Source organism: Argopecten irradians, chromosome 6 (assembly GCF_041381155.1).
Source record: "Argopecten irradians isolate NY chromosome 6, Ai_NY, whole genome shotgun sequence".
In the NCBI taxonomy this organism is placed as follows: domain Eukaryota; kingdom Metazoa; phylum Mollusca; class Bivalvia; order Pectinida; family Pectinidae; genus Argopecten; species Argopecten irradians.
This window is the reverse complement of record NC_091139.1, coordinates 5,596,797-5,616,526: the sequence shown is the minus strand read 5'-3', so window position 1 is coordinate 5,616,526 and position 19,730 is coordinate 5,596,797. Positions and strand designations below refer to the sequence as shown.

General features: G+C 36.0%; 2 protein-coding genes across 2 annotated transcripts in view; one reads left to right on the top strand and one right to left on the bottom strand.

Moving 5' to 3' along the window:
* The window catches only part of LOC138324784 (uncharacterized), a 40,953-nt gene extending 39,498 nt beyond the window's left edge, over nt 1-1,455 (bottom strand). Inside the window, exon 1 of the mRNA XM_069269928.1 lies at nt 1,404-1,455. The gene's annotated coding sequence lies outside the window, so the exon portion shown is untranslated. The remainder of the gene's footprint in view (nt 1-1,403) is intronic.
* Nucleotides 1-19,730, top strand: part of LOC138326165 (receptor-type tyrosine-protein phosphatase F-like) — a 44,740-nt gene that overhangs the window by 3,895 nt on the left and 21,115 nt on the right. Inside the window, exons 3-11 of the mRNA XM_069272293.1 lie at nt 1,798-2,040; nt 3,898-4,131; nt 4,800-4,937; nt 6,657-6,797; nt 7,726-7,860; nt 9,372-9,512; nt 12,225-12,362; nt 13,150-13,290; nt 13,517-13,694. Coding sequence (XP_069128394.1) covers nt 1,798-2,040; nt 3,898-4,131; nt 4,800-4,937; nt 6,657-6,797; nt 7,726-7,860; nt 9,372-9,512; nt 12,225-12,362; nt 13,150-13,290; nt 13,517-13,694 — 1,489 coding nt within the window. The remainder of the gene's footprint in view (nt 1-1,797; nt 2,041-3,897; nt 4,132-4,799; nt 4,938-6,656; nt 6,798-7,725; nt 7,861-9,371; nt 9,513-12,224; nt 12,363-13,149; nt 13,291-13,516; nt 13,695-19,730) is intronic.

Below are 19,730 nucleotides of genomic sequence, written 5' to 3'. Positions count from 1 at the left end.
ATTTAACCGGCTATACAGTATGTATTAATGTTTGTATGTGTGTTTGTTTATTTATGTGTTTGTTGGTTTGTTTATTGTGTTTGTTGGTTGGTTTGCTTGTTTGTGTGTGTGTGTTTGTTTATTTATTTGTTTGTGTGTGTGTGTTTGTTTGTGTGTGTGTGTGTGTTTGTTTGTTTGTTGGTTTGTTTATTTATGTGTTTGTTTGTTTGTTTGTTTGTGTGTGTGTGTTTGTGTGTGTGTGTGTGTTTGTTTGTTTTGTGTGTGTGTTTTTGTTTGTTTGTTTGTTGGTTTGTTTATTTATGTGTTTGTTGGTTTGTTTGTTTGTGTGTGTGTGTTTTTTGGGTGTGTGTGTTTTTTGTTTGTGTGTGTGTGTGTGTGTGTTTGTTTGTTTGTTGTAATTTATCTATGTGTTGTGTTGGTTTGTTTATTTATGTGTTTGTTGGTTTGTTTGTTTGTGTGTGTGTGTTTGTTTGTTGTGTGTGTTTGTTTGTTTGTTTGTTTGTTTGTTTGTTGTGTGTTTGTTTGTTTGTTAATTTATCTATGTTTGTTTGTTTTTTATGTGATTGTTGGTTTGTTTATTCATGTGTTTGTTGGTTTGTTTATTTATGTGTTTGTTTGTTTTTTTTTTGTGTGTGTGTGTTTGTTGGTTTCTTTATTTGTGTGTGTGTGTTTGTTTTTTTGTGTGTGTGTGTTGTTTGTTTGTTTGTTTGTTTGTTTGTTTGTGTGTGTGTGTGTGTGTGTGTGTGTGTGTGTGTGTGTGTGTGTGTGTGTGTGTGTGTGTGTGTGTGTGTGTGTGTGTGTGTGTGTGTGTGTGTGTGTGTGTGTGTGTGTGTGTGTGTGTGTGTGTGTGTGTGTGTGTGTGTGTGTGTGTGTGTGTGTGTGTGTGTGTGTGTGTGTGTGTGTGTGTGTGTGTGTGTTTTGTGTGTGTGTGTGTGTGTGTGTGTGTGTGTGTGTGTGTGTGTGTGTGTGTGTGTGTGTGTGTGTGTGTGTGTGTGTGTGTGTGTGTGTGTGTGTGTGTGTGTGTGTGTGTGTGTGTGTGTGTGTGTGTGTGTGTGTGTGTGTGTGTGTGTGTGTGTGTGTGTGTGTGTGTGTGTGTGTGTGTGTGTGTGTGTGTGTGTGTGTGTGTGTGTGTGTGTGTGTGTGTGTGTGTGTGTGTGTGTTTTGTTTGTTTGTTTGTTTGTTTGTTTGTGTGTGTGTGTGTGTGTCTGTGTGTCTGTGTGTTTGTTTATTTGTGTGTTTGTTGGTTTGTTTATTTGTGTGTTTGTTGGTTTGTTTATTTATGTGTCTCTTTGTTTGTTTGTTTGTTTGATTTAATCATTAATGCGCATGCTTTATGTGCCATTTGTGTATTTCGAAATAAAAATAAATTTTGAAAAAAATGCATTTGTGAGTGATATACTTACTTTGAGATCTGTTTACGTGTCAAAGGGGGGAAATGTCGCCAGTGTGTAAAAAAACCATCTTTACTAGCTAAGGGTTACTTTTCAAGAGAAGTAGGCAGATCGTAACACATGGTTAGTTAATATGATAAAACACATACTTGTTTATTCTGTATTTGGGTCTTATAGAGTTATCTGCCCTTGCGGGTAGGTACTGATTGTGACGTCATGTGGTTACGGACGTAATGTCATACTTTTCAGAGAAAACGCCGTTAATTTCGCTCTCAAAATAATGACGTCACAATGGCTACCAACCCGTAAGGGAGATAATACGAAATACATGTAGTATCCTTCATGAACGTAATATATCGACACCTCTTTATTTATAGATGCATTGTATATGTTTGTTATATCGCAGTAAACCTTGCCCTACACCGACCCACAAAGTCGTCCGATTATAGAGAAACCTATGGACCGCCCGATAAAGTGGTTGACGGTAATGAGTCCAACAAGCTGAAAGATTCCAGAAACAGACCCATATCACAATGCCTGGTTACGGCGAAAAAACAGAGAACAGCTTTCTGGCAGGTCGACCTTGGTCAAACTGTGGTAGTAGACCACGTGGAAGTTATCTTCGGGACAGGAAAGAAGAAAAAATCACGTAAGTATCATTCTTATGAATGAATACTGACCACAAATAGCAGACGTCAATGTGATAAATCTAATCGAAATAGGACCTTTCCTCTAGAATACACTCAGTTTTATCGTAACACCTTTGAGTACGTATGTGGTTTGTCTTATGGAGTTGAGAGTGCTTTATATTTTTCAATAATACAGACTAAAAACTGTATTGGAGTCCAGGTATTTCACAATCTGATAGACTTTGCACATATTCATCCATTTTTTAATATATTTTTTTTATTTTTACATCTTTCATCGATGTTCCTATCCGTTGATACACTGTTTTCATTTTCACTCTCTTACAAAACCAAATCAAGCCCGGATTCCATAACATTTTGGACTTGAATGTTTCAACCATCCAATACAGGAATGCCCTAACCATCGATCATATTTCATATAATTTTGCTTTTTTTCCCTACGTATAGCTCACAACCTACGTCGGGGCTTATATGCACATCCTAACGGGCTCATCAGATTTTGAAACTTCCAATTTGGATCAAGATTACATCACATCATGATAATAAAATACATGTAGTAAGAATATTTTGACAATGGTAATGGTGATGCGAATTGAGTGATGATGTTAGTGTGCTAAGCTGTGACTATAGTGATGCTGTTTACTGAGTGTGATGATGGTAATCAAATATAAATTGCTACTGGGATATGGTGATTAATGAATGACGTTGTATGTTGAGTGAATATATGTATGATGATGATGATGATGATGAATGAGGGAATGAAGATTATGAATGATTTGTGTGCTGATGTCTAATGTAACTTTTACATTTTGAAAACTTCTGAAAAATAAAAATATTCAAAAAAAATATTACATCATAGAATTGTGACTGCTAATTCCGGAAGCATCTCCTCGGTTGATCCCAAATTGTTGAGTCCCAATGATTTCGATCTCATTTTACGTGTTTTTACGTGATTAGAGTTTGCGTAATTATCGTGTAGACATCCCTTGTTATCATTCAAATATTCGAAAACTTATAACGGACTATCAGCTTTTTGTGAACGGGTGTGTGAGGGATGCAGAAAATAAACAATAGTATCAAGATCAGCATTGATTATTTTCCATAAACGTACAAAATATGCCTAACACAGTGCGATATATTATTGCCATTCTCATCACTATATCATCATCGTCGTCGTCGTCATCATCGTTTCTATCTTTTATATTTTAATATTTACATCGACGTTTACTCTTTGCTATATAACCTTACAAACTGGAAATTTGTTTACACTTGGTTAAACGCAGTAGTTGCCAGGCAAGAATACACACACACCGGAACACTGACTTCCGCAAGTAGTGTAAATGCCCATCAGATAAAATCTTTTATATAATGAATGCATGAATGTAATGCCTATCTTAAATTATATTTCAGAAAATAAAATATTTAACATATATTATTATACCTCACTTTCATTGATAATGTTCTGATTGGATTAAAATCACATGACATTGTTAACCAGAATTGGAAGGCTAGAGAAATAATCCCAGGGCATTGCCCTCGAGAAAATAACTCTTTCCATGTAGACAATTCTTGATGTATCCCTCCACAATGGGCCATAATTGTATATTGTGTAAATAGGATGAAAAAAGCAGAAGTTAGTTCGGGGCTTTATTTAATGTACTCTCTGCTTTTGACAACATTTCTCGCCAAATTGAAGCTAGCTGTTCCGGGATTCTATCAATTGTATAACTCTGGAAAAGAGCACAAAGTTTAGAAATGGCCGGTCGAAATGTAAATATAAGAATTATATTTATTTATTATTTATTTCATATAAAAAAGATTCCATAATTAAAACTCATGAATCTGCATTCTGTCCACAGATGAATTACGCCGAAACGGTTACTCCATCATCGTATCACGGACACCTACCTACCTACCTAGGACACGTGACAACACGTGTTATAGAGATACGGACCGCACATCTAAAGCGCATGATAACCGCACGTGTAGCAACATAGGCAGATACGTCACGATCTACAACGACAGAATTGACCTCAATGGGCCACGGTACAGCGTCAATGCTGTGTTGGAACTGTGTGAGGTTAAGGTCATGGGTATGTAATAAAATATTTATTTTTTTGGTATAAATGCGTGTTATTATCTTATTTATTTGTGAACACGCGAAAGCGAAAATATCATCAATTGATAATTTAGAAAGATACAGCCGAAAGAATTATAAATTATTATAATAAAGTATTTTGTACCTTTGTAATAGACGATAAGAAACATACCACATATTTAAGAATTATCTACCCTTGTGCGTTTTCGATCGTAACAATTTTCAGAAAATAATGATACTATGTAAAATGATGACGTCACAATCGAAACATTCCCACAAGGGAGATAGCTCTGTAACAAGAGAGATAACTGTGTAATATTGAACGACGGAATACGTTGGTTATATAGAAATCAATATTTGTCCTATCAGTAAACACACTGTTGAAAAATAAATAAAACCATCTCAACATTACAATAAAAATTATTTTAATATTTTGTTTTTTTAAAGTCAAACATTTTAGGCAACATGAAAACGTGTCTACCAATTTGATACTCACCCTACACATTATGATTAAAGTTGTAGTCATAAGAAGACCTCTCTGGTTTAGAATACATTTCCTGAATCCAAATAATCGGTGGTAGATGTCTGGATTAAACCGGATCATTATGTGATAAAAACATATCTATATATCAGTACCTTATACCTTAAACGGTTCTGTTACAGGCTGTCCAAGAAGAAAATTCGGCGATATATGTGGCCAAACTTGCTCAGATAACTGTAAGGATGCATTTTGCTTTCCTCGAAATGGAACTTGTATGAAAGGTTGTTCAGCAGGTTATATCGGAGACACATGTCAACATTGTAAGTATTGTTCTGAAGACACATGACAAAATCATTAGTATAGATCTTATGCTGTTGGTATAACTTGAGAACTAAAAAGTTAATATATCGAGCACTTTAATAAAATTTAAATTTTTTTAAAATTTTTTTCGAGCAAGCAATGTGTTACTTCTGTTGTCTTGGGTGCCTTTGAAATATCACTAGAGTCGCCTTAAAATGGGAACTTTACACCGGTCATGATGAGATGTGTTTCTTTTTATTTTCACCTCATTTATTGATAAAATAGACACTATCGGCAAAAGAGAAGGGGGAGGGGATATCACTATTAAAATCTATGTATTCTTTTGTTTATTCATTTATCTGAAAATAGACTTGATTTTCCAAAAGATCTTTTTTATTTTTTGTTTTGATATTTAGATTTTTATCGCTTTTTATCTATTTATTCATTTTTTTTATTTTTTTTTATTTATTTCAAGGAATCATTTGATGAAAGATAAAACCTTTCTGTAAAGGTGTAGCACGTTAAAAGATAATTCATTTCTCAGTACTCGAAGCCACAAATATCGCTACAGATATGCACGAAATCTAGTGAATTTTGAAGAATACTTATGTATCAAGTCCTACAACATTCAGACAAGTGTCTTTTCCAGCTTGTGCCCAAGGAAAGTATGGTAACAATTGCGAGAATATATGTTGAAGCTGCTTAACTAGAGGGTCGTGTCATCATATCGATGGGAATTGTTTTTTAGGTTGTTCTCCTGACAAAAGGGGATATTACTGTAAGACAAGTGAGTTACATAGAGGTTATACAATGAGTGGCTGTTGAATAGCCAATTTATTTATTAAAAGTTACAAAAGACACGAGCTTTATAGTGTGGAATAAATTCAATATTCAACAACCAGTATTGTGATTTGTTTCTACAACAATCATATTCGTTTTTAGCCGATAGAAATACGGCGGGGATACGCGAACGTGTATTTACAGAAATATGCAAATAAGGTGTAGTAATATTTTCATCAGCAAAAAGACTCTAATGAGTATTCAAAAATCATCGTTTGATAATTAATCCATCGATATCAAATTCTTCTAATTGGGGTTAAATAGTATTCATTTAACGTCGTATTGAGTTCAAATCTTCATAATTGCTTCCAGAAAATAAAACTCAGATAATCATCAGGGCATTACCATCAAGATCAAGATCGTTTCATACAGGTTAAATATACGAAACTCATCATTGAAATTCTTGTCCGTCAGGATGTATTATTAGTACTTTAAAAGTCAATTTAAAATGTATAAAAACGTCATATATTTTGACACGACCACGACGCATACGCTTTCAAACAGCAGTTTTGGATGTCAAGTGGCGATCACTACATATAATGACGTCTTTTTCTTATTGATGACGTTGATGATGTGACACTGAGAAATAATTAGTTCGGTCAATGTTCAGCGTGTCAGCCAATCAGAATGCTTAAAGAGTTAATACCAATTAACAGTGGCAGTAATTATTTAATGACTTGAGAGTTTAATAACACTGCCTATTGTGGTAGAAATGCCGTTCACCTTGATGATACTTAAAATCATAAATCAGATTGTAATTTTACCGTTTTGAGATATCGAAAGCACTCAATATTAGTGTTATATGAGAGAGTTCTTTAAACAACAGTTTGAATGTGAGACAAACTTGAGGTCTATTGATCAAGGATGCGTTATACTTCCACAACAATATGTTTTCCCAGACTGCAATCCTGGGTCATACGGAGCCAATTGTGCAAGGAAATGCGGCCATTGTAAAAGAGGTCAAAGGTCATGTTCTATTACTGATGGGTCCTGTCCAGGAGGATGCATGGCAGGGTGGCAGGGACAAAATTGCCTGACTAGTATGTATAACTCTCAAACTTGAAACGTGTTTTAAAGATTAATGTCAAATCATCAGAACCTTATCTTCATTTATCTATCAAAACAAAAAATCGCATTTGTCAATTTTCAACTTGCAACTTTAAAAATAATAAAATTTGATGTTAACAATACTTTTCATAAATGTAGATTCTAAATGAATGACACCGCATGGAAATTATTAAACAATTATCAACCATAGTTACTTTCCTTCAACAACTATTAACAATTTTTACCATCCTATAACAAAAATGATTACGATCTTTAAACAACTATCAACAATGATTACGATCTTTAAACAACTATCAACAATGATTACGATCTTGAAACAACTACCAACAATGATTACGATCTTTAAACAACTACCAACAATGATTACGATCTTGAAACAACTATCAACAATGATTACGATCTTGAAATAACTACCAACAATGATTACGATCTTGAAACAACTATCAACAATGATTACGATCTTGAAACAACTACCAACAATGATTACGATCTTTAATCAACTATCAACAATAATTACTATCTTGAAACAACTATCAACAATGATTACGATCTTTAAACAACTATCAACAATAACTACTATCTTGAAACAACTATCAACAATGATTACGATCTTTAAACAACTATCAACAATGATTACGATCTTGAAACAACTATCAACAATGATTACGATCTTTAAACAACTATCAACAATAATTACTATCTTTAAACAACTATCAACAATGATTACGATCTTTAAACAACTATCAACAATGATTACGATCTTTAAACAACTATCAACAATAATTACGATCTTTAAACAACTATCAACAATAATTACGATCTTTAAACAACTATCAACAATAATTACGATCTTTAAACAACTATCAACAATAATTACGATTGCATCTCACTAATTTTCAGAATGTGACGATGGTTGGTTTGGCCAGAACTGTGCGTATAAATGTTTCTGCAAGACTGGTTCCTGCAATAAAACAGACGGCACGTGTGCATTTGGTGGATGTCGTCCGGGATACACAGGACCATCCTGTAGTCAAGGTAATATAATTTCATGTGTATTTGGAATATGGAACAAGGAATTAATCAAAACCGTGTAGACACAATAGTCGAATTTTCAACTATTGTTCATGTGACTGTGTTTGTTTTATAGGTTTTGATAAAGATGCAGACTGTCTTGAAATTCGGAAGTAAATATTTTGTATACATAATTGGGATGACTGTCAACCAACTACCTTTCGGGTGTGATTTACTTTCGCGAATTTCGCAATCCATATAAATTCGCGAAAGCTTATCCCCATTTATTGATATTTAGATCAAGATACAGACAGGACTTACTTGATTTGAAATTGATATCGCGAAATAAAGAAGTCGCGAAAGAAAATTCGTTTGCAGTACTTCCTTGCTCCATATCAACTATTTTAAGTAATTCGTATCCTACAGACACACGTTTGTAATGATCCTGTGTTACCAAGAACATGCTGTTAATATTATAATTTTGAACCTAACCTATAAACTTTATTCATTTTAAATTGATTGCGCTTACCGTTATACAATTCATACAAATCACTTTTGATGTCCCGGATGAAAACGCGCAAGGGGTCTTAGAGTGGGAGGAAACCGGAGTACCCGGATAAACCAATGTGATCTGGCAGGCGACCCTTGACCTATTCACGGCCATGTCGGGAATCGAGCCCCAGCTGGCTTGTGGGAACCTAATAGAAATTAGATATTCTTTTCGCCTCTTTATGTTTGAAGAATTCACATTTATAATAACAATGAGTATTTTATTATTTCAGCAAAACTACTTTTTATAGGCATTTGATGGAAGATGTTTTCTCATGAATAAAAATTCATTTATCACTATTGGCAATGTTCACATTTAAAGGGACAATTCAGTCTAAGAGAACATTACAATTTGTACATGTTTCGGAAAAACCCAGTTCTAATGGAAATTAGATCAGTCGGTTTTACTGTGATGTGCCTGAAAAGCCCATGGTGGTGACATGTGTGTAGATGTTCAAACTCGCTCGCTGTCCGCCATTACACATTGTGGTCGAACTTCTTGTATGCCGAACCCTGTCCCTTGCTCGTAGAGTAATGCAACTATTGTCTAGAACTGCTCAAATCGCTCTGACAGTAGTATGTTTACCTTATTAGGTGAATTGTCCTGTCTAAAAATTATTTTATCACCTTCTCAATGGTCATGTAGTTTATTTGTTTTACGTGTGTGACTTTGGCTTGGGTATGGAAACAGCGTCCATATTGTACCTGCTTAATCGTATTGATCAACGATTTGATATTTCAACGATATTAATTAAAATACTTAACAATGTCGTGGAATTTGTCAATGTTTTACGTTTTATGTTTCATAATAAATGTAGAACAATACATTTATACTATATTTTGCTTCTTGGTTATGTAAAAGAATTAGCCTGAGTGAATTGTCACTTTAAACAAAGGAATTCATTGCTGAGCTTTAATACTAACTTTACATTAGATAATGATAGATGATAAAGTATTTGTATACTTGCTACTATTATTAATTGTAGAGTGTCAAAATGGTGTATATGGTGAGAACTGCCAACACACCTGTGGTCACTGTAAGTACGGAACAACCATTTGTAATCACATTGATGGAAACTGTCGGGGTGGTTGTACCTCAGGATACCGGACCAACAAATGCAATGAAGGTAATTAGATATCCCAAGGAATGTCATATTCTGCATTTGAATATTACATAAAGGATGTTTCTTGTTTCAAGATGAATACTAGTTCATCGAGTGAGGTGGAAATTGCAATTAGTACGTCGTATTTTTGTGAGTTAAACGTCATATTTCTACATAAAAATATGACGTCATTTTCGCGCACAAACTAATGACGTAACAATCAAATTGATATGTTATAAATGATATATGTCAATGCTGCATTCCGATTGGTCAAAAGCGAGTGAACATTTTCAGTGGAGTGAAGTTTATCGCTTTTATGCTCAAATCGAAAAGTGTGATAAATAGAAGATATTCCTTGTTTCTTGATGGATACAGTTATATTTCATCGAGTGAGGTGGAAACTTTGATATTTTTCACGAGTGCGAAGCAAGATTGAAAATAAATCAAAGTTTCAACCTTACAAAATAAAATATAACTGGTATTCATCAAGAAACAAGTAATATTCTATTTATTACATTTGTTTTCTCACTTCCATTTACAGAAGACCATCACTACTAGTTCCGCCGAAGGTAATTCCGCCATTGTATTTTACAGAGTTATTTGCCCTTGCGATTAGTACGTCGTATTTTTGTGAGCTTAACGACAAATTTCTACACAAAAATGTGACGTCATTTTTGTGCACAAACTAATAACGTAACAATCAAATTTCGACTGTCAATGTTACATTCCGATTGATCAAAAGCGAGTGAAAATATCAAAAGTGATATTTTCACTCCAGTGAAAATATCACTTATATTTTTTACCATAAAACCTTATATTTCACTGCAAAAAATGTGATATATAGTTATCTGCCCTCACGGATAGGTATTGATTGTGACGTCATATGTTTGCGAGCGTGATATCATACGTTTAAAGTAGCTCCATACTTTTGGCAAAACCCATGTCATTTTTTTCTAAGAGGTCTTATTTTCTTGCATTTTTCATGTAGATTTCAAATCTGTATAGCAAAACGGGTGTTCTTGAACTACTTTTTGAGATATTTGAGCTTGAAATATACCATCCGTACAAATTTGTAAAAAGAAAAATTCATAAAAAAAATGTTTTCCGTAATATTAGGGTGAATGTAGTCTCAATCCTGTTGATTTTTTGGCCATAATTTCTAAAGATAGAACAATATAGAAAACTATTGTATTTTTACAAATGCTAACTAATATTCGTTATTTCCGAGGACTGCTTCTATACGTTATTATTATGTTTTGCCATATTTTCGCCGCTCAAAAACAATGAATAGGCCAAAAAGGAAATGAAAACCCATGTCAATTTCACAATATTTGTATATGATATGCGCAAGGTAATATATTTTTCAAATATCATATAAAAACATGGGAACCTCGATCAAATTTTCACAATTTTTTAAGCTTAAAGTTTGTAACTCACAACCCTACCCCCATTTCATGGGTCATACAATATAATGTATTCTACTTTTTTTATAATCATGCCACCAAAAAAAAAAAAAAAAAAAAAAAAAAAAAAAAAAAACATTCTACATCAATTCATGTTTTTGTCATATTCTATCTGGTTCATGTCTGTTTTTTATGATTTTCTTCAAATTTTCTGTTTAAGGTAATCCGTAGGCGATTTTTTTTTAGAATTCCGGAATTTCAGTCCGGACGGGTCTCCTCTTATCATTTATTGCGACGAACGTTACTTCCGATGTTTGAAAAGTCGTTCACATTACTTTTATTTGATTTATTTAATGATTTTAAACATTCAATATTATATATAGACAATTTTCACCTATTGAAAAAAAATGACGTAGCGTATCGAAAACCAATCTGGAATTCAAAACAACCTCGGCAGCTACCGGTTTAGCGTCATATGAATTGGCGCGGTATTCAATAGTATGGACCTACCTTAAGAGAAAACGCTAAATTTTGCTCACAAAATAATGACGTCACAATCAATACCTACCCGAAAGGGAGGTAACTCTGTATTGTGCAAAGAAATAATAAGATTTTCAGAAAAGATATATATCATATAGAACAGCAATTCAAAATCAATTAGATATTGATTCACGTCGAAAACAACAGGAACAACTAACAAATAAGCATAATGATAATAATGAAGATTTTAATTCCCAGTTGTTAGTTTACCATTTCCTGATGGTAGTATCCCTTTAGCTTCAATTTACGGCGTTTGCTTATCCCAGTTGTATTGATATTCCGGTGCTTGCTCAAATTACCACGTGTTAGTAACAATTTATCGACTACTGATGGGAGAAGGTTTTAAGATATCACAATCTCGTAGAAATACTTAATTTCCTTGTACATTGAGTCAGATGGGTTTTTTTTTCTTTTTTTTTCGTGCTTCTCAATATGCATGTTTGTTCAGTTATCGACATCACTTCCACGGTTGAAAATATGTGAAGGTTTACCTTGATTTGATCCAAATATCGTGTCTTTGAAGCAGAAAACTGAAAGAAATGATATACTATTTAAGTTAATTTAAATTTGGCTCCGAAATAAAATACAATGTACTTGCGTCATTATAGTCTGAGCTATTCAACTGCTTAATCATTTTATGAAGACCTGGAATAACACCTGTAGTTCAGTATTGCAGTAAATGTTTTCTGAACGTATGACTTTTGCGTCTATTTAGACAAATTCGCTCGAGAACAGATAGGTCTATGTTAATATTTTGTAACAGTGAGTTAAATAAAAACATTCTTTATTTCAGTTTGTGACAATGGCAAATATGGTGATAACTGTAAAGAAACATGTGGAAGCTGTTTAAATGGAACACTATGTCATCATGTCAACGGCACGTGTCCGACCGGATGTGAACCGGGTAAAAAGGGAGACAATTGCAAGAGAGGTACTTTCTTTTACTTGGCATACTTTTAAATTGTATTTCTTGTAATCATCACCATCACAAACTCTCATAAAACATACAATGTGTGAATATGGATGCTTATATATGATGGTTCAGGTCCATGAAAGCACCAAAATACTATTGACATAGCGGTAAATGTCGCATGAAATATCCCACGTTTTGAAAGAACCGCCACAGTCAACGCCATGTTTCAAACTTTCGGGTAATATCGGAAAACCGAGTTGCATCACGTGGTCAATATCGGCAATACCCGTACAGATTTGAATTGATCGGAACAGTTCGGATATTTCCAAGCTATTTTAAACGTGTTCACGTTAAAAATCAATATGCCAATTTGATATTGTTTAACAACTTTGCGAATGCGAACTTTACAAAAGTCGGTAATATCGAAAGTTTAAAACTTAGAGAGCCGGAGAAAAATATGTAGAACACTCTAAATACCTTTTCTATGCCAAAAATTCAACAAGTCACAGACCATACATCTTTAACATATTAATACTACAGTGTCGAAAATATTAATCATTCAAACGTATTATAGGGATACATGTTCTAGGCTAAGCGATAATGTTCGTTACAACAAAATGAAACAATGTCATATTTATCCTCTTTTATTTCATGTTGGTTTTTTTATTATTTTTTTTCGTTATTTTGCTTAATTTTTGTTGTTGTTCTTTTTTTGACGTTTTCTTTTTGTTCTGTTAAACTAGTTCATTTCTATATCGTCGTTGTAATGCCTTTAAAAGTACACATCACTTCTATGTCTTCATAGAATGCACTCCTGGGACGTATGGTTCAAACTGTGTACATAATTGTGGCAGCTGTAAAGGAGGTACACATCTATGCCTGAGAACAAATGGATCGTGTCCAAATGGATGTTCGACAGGATGGCAAGACCAACGATGTTTAACAGGTAACTCAACGTATCTATATCTATAACGTCTTAATATACTACTTACTTAAACTACATCCTACATTTCTCGACCATCGCTACCATCATGATTGAAAAGGTCCTTTAGTTTCTTTTTCTAACGTCACAGAGTCATATTGTATATAGTTTAAAAAACGGACTAAATAGATAAATATAAATGTCCTTATAAATATTTGAATTTGTGTTTCGTATTTCATATTTCTTCCAGCTTGTAACAAAGGTCAATATGGCGAAAACTGTTCTCAAAGATGTGGCAATTGTCGAAATAGAGAAACATGCAACCTAGAGAGCGGGAAGTGTGAGAATGGCTGCAGCCCTGGTTGGAGAGGGGCATTATGTCAGCAAGGTAAACAATATATGTATGAGGAGTGTATATATAAATTAAGGCAACCCATTAAGAAATACGAATATTTACTTTTACTGACAGTAACGGTACACAGGTTATTCTGCAATTATCCATAGAGCATAAACGATACTTATCATTTAATTAATACTTGGTGTTTGATCATGTAAATGTATGTCTAATTGACATAAATAATATAAAATAAAACAACCTGTTTTTCTTTTGGTGGATGCGCAATCAGCCTTCATTCCATATAGGGCATAGTATCATTGACTTTTTTCGGGGCACAGCTAATTATTTTTAATATTTTTTATTTTAAATTAGAATAATATGTTGTTGTTTTGTTTTGAGTTTTTACGGCCCATCGACAACTAAGGTCAGTTGTTAGGACCTAAAACTACAAGTCATTATGCATTTAATGACACGCGATAAACAGGTCAAGGATACAACAGAATACAAAGACAATGTAAAAGAATACAACACAGATTGTCAACGATTATTTTTGAAAAACAAAAGGGGCTTGCATCGGCGATAACAATTAATAGGTCTAAAACACACGAGTAGAATCTCATGCAAACAAGTTCTGATAGAGAAACAAACACCATGTCTCGAGTTGAAGACCGATTAGAAATGTTTAGATATAGATACGATGATCATGATAAATATAAACGTTGTTCTAGTCCTTATTCTGAAACTACCGATTTCCTTTGTAGATATACTTATAACTAAGATTGCGTAGCTCCTCCCGCAATGAAAACAAAGTCTGTACACTGCTCGAGGAGACATCGTAGGTGACTATATCTCGTATGTGCTTAAAATCAATACAGAGCCCTAAAAAAAAACACACTCGATGAAGCGGAGAAAACACAATGAATCAATAGTACCGTGAAGAGGATCCTCCCTTTCACCATAGCTAAGGAATAGAGTACAAATATCTCTGCTCCAGTTCGGAGCCTGCAGATGAAGAACACAACTACCCTCCTGACGGTCTCTCCGCGCTGGAACAGTTTTATGATTCATAAGTGTATGGGTACGAAAGATTAACACAGTTTTCATGTTAGATAATTCGGATAGAACACCACTTACCATCTGTATGCCCACCTGGGATGTTGAATGGCTTGAGCTGAATTATGGACAGTTTGAAAGTCGGAGTATGGTTGTATTACACAATACTGTATTTTGAGATGACTCAGTCGAAGAGCAATCCATAGCAGCTTATAATCATCCAAAGTTTACAATGTTCTCCCCAGTTTAGTAACGAGCCCTCAGATGACAGAGATGTTCCAGAGTGCGATTCAGTACATCTTTGAGTAAAACTCCTCAACACTAAGATGTGTCGTGATTACAATGAGATTATGGATTATCAGTAATTATCAAGTGGGTGAAGGCATACATTGATTTCATAGACCTAGAAGGAAACCGAAAGATAGTCTTGAACCAGAAGATTTGCCAATTTCAATGCGGTGTCTTCATTTCGAATGATGGTCAAGCAGCCAGACCGAACAGCACAAGATTCCGCAGAGTAAATGGGAGGGTCAACAACTGGAAGTCGAAGAGCGGAACATAGATTAGGATGTACAAGCATATCCTGGCCGCAACTTTTTCACCTATCACCATCTTTGAGCCGTCAGAGTTAGATCTTACCAATGAGCACATGGACAGTTCCCAGATCACTATCTTCCCGAAAGGAGGAATGGTATTGAAACTGTCTCTTCGGGTAATAGCCAACTGGGACCTTTCTGCCCTTCTACATGCCAGTGCAAAGATAAAATTGAATATCAGGTGATATAAAGAAGCCACGGTTGCACATCCGAATATAGGATGTAACTCGTCAATGGCGTCGAAATTAATTATTAATGGGTTCCTGCAAAAACAATAGCAATACTCTGATTCACAAAATTTTGGTAATGAGCTTTTGAATTATGTCTGAATAGTGTCCCCTGGTGTTTGTGGCATTAAATCACACAGAAACGAATGCGTGGTTATTTGGGGATTGGATTTCAGTAGGGCAGCATACTGTAAGGATAATTTCTTTTCGTCCGATCCGTCTAGAGAGTGGCTCATTAGCTTCCACATGGAGACTCTTCACAGGTGTTTGTTCGAAAAGCTCCAAGTGCGAGACGCAGTCCCTGATTCTGTATAGGGTCAAGCATCTGTAGATAGGAGCTGCGAGCCGATCCATAGACAATAGAGCCGTAGTCAAGTTTTGATCTAATAAGTGCCCGATAGATACGTAGAAGCATTTCACGGTCTGCACCCCAATCAGAATGGGAAAGAACTCGTAGAATGTTCAGCGCCTTCGAGCACTTATCCTTCAGATGTTTGATATGTGGAACAAAGGACAGTTTTCGAATCAAATATTAGTCCAAGAAATTTAGTTTGTTCAACTACTGGAATTTTAATTCCATCGAGTGTGAGGTCAGGATCATTGTGCGGTTTTCGTTTTTGACAGAAGTGCATACAGACAGTTTTTGATCTTGAAAATCTAAAGCCATTTTCGTCAGCCCAATTTTGTAATTTGCCTAAACATTGTTGTGGTTGTCGTTCTATAGTGTGCATGTTTTTTGATCTGTAACAGATCAAGAAATCATCCACAAATAGAGACCCTTCCGTAGATTGGCCAAGACATTTAGTTATGCTGTTAATTTTTAGTCCAAAAAGTGTGACGGACAGGATACCACCCTGAGGGACGCCCCATCTCCTGTGTTTTTCTGTTTCTGAATAGGTGGAACCCGTTCGCACTTTGAAATGCCTGTCAGATATAAAATTTGAAATAAACTTTGGCAAATTACCACGTATACCGATATCATGGAGATCGTTCATGATTCCATATTGCCAAGTTGTGTCGTATGCCTTTTCAAGGTCAAAGAATACGGCCACAAGATGTTCTTTCTTGGCAAATGCTTCTCGTATAAATGTTTCTAGTCTAACTAAGTGGTCTACCGTTCCCCTGCGGTTTCTAAAGCCGCTTTGCAGAGGACTTAAAATATTGTTTGATTCCAGAAACCAAACTAATCTCGTATTTATCATACGTTCTAAAGTTTTACAAATACAACTCGTCAATGAAATAGGACGATAGTTATTGGCATCAGTAGCATCTTTCCCGAGCTTCGGAAGGGGTAATAATAGTAGATTCCTTCCAAGACTCGGGGAATTTTGCCAGAAGAGTAAACTTTATTAAATATAGTTAAAAGACATTTTAGTGAAGATTCTGGTAATTGTTTTAAAAACATATATGGAATTTCGTCTGGTCCAGCTGCCGAGTCCTTTGATTTCTCAAGGGACTCGAGCAATTCTGGTATCTCGAAAGGCCTATTGTAACTTTCACTATTGGAGGATTTAAAATTAAGACGTCTCTTTTCCTTTTCTTTTTTAAATTTTTGAATTTTTTGGAATGATTTTTGCTGGATGAATTTTTAGCAAAATTTTTGGCAAAGGCGTCAGCTATTTCGGATTTTGAAGAAAATATTTTATTTTTGTTAATGAGGTGAGAGGATGGTGTCGCTTTTCTTTTCCCACTGATTTTACCAATCATTTCCCAAACTTTCTTCGAGGATGTATTGGAATTAATTTTTGAGACGTACTCTTTCCAAGTACTTTTCTTGTCGGATTTGATAGACCTTCGAGCTTTTGCTCTCCAAATTTTAAAATTGTTATAGTTTGAGACGGTTGGCGAAGCCAAGTACCGCCTCAGAGCGGAATTTCTACCAGATCTATTTGATAAATGAATCATTTGAGAGACGAAACTTTGTAGGTTTTGGCACGGATTTTGGTATGGTTTTTGTAGCGATAGAAGTGAGCGCTTCTGTGAAAATTTTAATGGGGTCATCGAGGTTCAAAAATTTATCCTCGATGAGCTCCTCTGCGCACAAATTTTTAAATTGAACCCAGTCTGCCTTATGTAGATTCCAACGAGGAATAGGCTCCTCAAGTTTTGGTGACCCTATGTTTTTAAGTATAATTGGGAAGTGATCGCTCCCACAAAGATCATCGTTGACCATCCAATCATAATCCAGAAGAATTGATGGATGGCACAACGATAGATCAATGTGGGTAAGCGAGCCAGAGGCAGGGTGTAAATATGTTGGGGCATTGGTGTTATAAAGACATAAGCTGTTTTTTATTAATAAAATCTTCGATACGTCTACCTCTATCGTCAGTGCCTGGGGAGCCCCAGAGGCTATTATGACCGTTAAAGTCACCCATGATAATATATATGGCACTGGTAGTTGTGATACGATGTTACTCAGTTCATCACAACTAAATGGAGTATTTGGAGGTAAATATATAGAACAGACTGTTATTTTTCGGTGAAGAGTTGCGCTTATAGCAACAGCTTGTAAGGTGGTATTTAGCTGAATGTGTCTGTGAGGGACGTTTTTATGCACCGCCACCGCCACACCACCTGATGGGCGGCCACCTGTTGTTGGAGTTTTGGTGTATAGTGTAAATTGTCTGAGATTGATGGTGTCTTTCAGCATTATTTCTTGAAGGCAGAATATGGATGGGTTTTTTTGATTGTATAAGATGTTTTAATTCTTCTATGTTCGCTTTAAATCCGCGTATGTTCCATTGTATGATAGTGTTTGTCTCTATGTTGGTCCCTGAGGATAGTTTGTCGGACCGACAGGACTACTTGAAGTAGGTTGTTTGGTGGCGATAAATGTGTTGTCACCAAACTCGCTGTCGTCCGATAGAACATCATAGATGTTCCGTCCAAGGATAGGGTCATCTGATCCCTTACTGGGTTTGTTGTTTAGTGCAGGGAGCCTCGCCAGCTTTACCTTGGTGGTTTTGGTCTGGCGTTGCTCCTGCGGTGGTGTATTTGCTGGTCGCTTGGCTTTCTCAGGGAGTTTTTTTTTACGTCAATAGAGACGGTGAAGATATAGCACGTCTATGACGAGCGGCGGTAACTTTTTTTCTAATGATCGGTGTTTGGTGTTGTGTAAGTCCTGGAGAGGCCGGTGGGATTGGCGTTTTAGCTCCAGGTGGTTTTTGTTGTGGTTTTTGTTGTGGTCTTTGTTGTGGTTTGTGTTGTGGCTGAGATGGACCAGACTTGAACCTGTTCGGGTCCCCCATGATTATTTTGCAGTCTTAGCATCAGCCATATCTGGGACATCATTGTCCCAGTTAGGCTTGTCAACCAAGGCCTGGACCGACGCATGTTTGACGGTGACACTGTCAACAGGCGTCTTTGCGCGGGTGATCTGAGCATAGGTTGCCACATTCAGGTCTGAACGCTTCGACTATCCTCCTAGCCTCGGGAAAGAGACACCTTGGGTATATTTGACCCGTAATATCTCCTCTCTCCCGAGTCCAGGCAGGACAGGTGCGAGCAGACGCAGCATGGTCACCCCCCCCTCGCAATTGACGCAGTGACGGTTAACAATGTCACATTCGTCTTTTTCATCGTGACCCTCACGGCCACAGTACTGACATACCATTTTTCCCGTCTACAATTGTTCTCATGATGGCCGTACCTCTGGCAGTTACGGCACCTCAATGGATTGGGGAATGTAGACGGTAACAGCATAACGCTGGTATCCAACAGTTACGCTCTGTGGTAATGTTGGTGTAGCGAATGTTAAGATAAAAGTGTGGTGTTGGGACCAAGCTCCCACTTTTTTCTCGTCATGATGCGTTTAACATGAGAGACCGGAATGTTCTCCTCTTGGAAGTATGACAGTATGTCAGCCTCATTGTCATTGCGCAAGGCTGGGCACCTGATTACCCCCTTGCTGCAATTTAATGATGAGTGTGGTTTTACACACACACTGAGGCCGGCAAAACTGTTGGTTCCAAGGAGGTTCTCCGCTTGTTGCTTGCGGAAAACCTCTATTAGGAGATCACCCGATCCCAAAGGCTTCACAGATTTGACATCTCCCAGCAATGCCTTTGATGCCCTTTCGCAATATTAAGGGTGATAAACCTGCAGTGGTCTTGCCACTCTGTGTAGAGGACATGACCAGAAACTGAGTGGGAATGTGTTTGTTGTACCGCTTTTTGTTTGTTGATTTGTGGTTGATTCCTTTTGGGGAGATTTTTGGTTGTAGTTCATTTTGTTTGTTTTTGGAAGCCA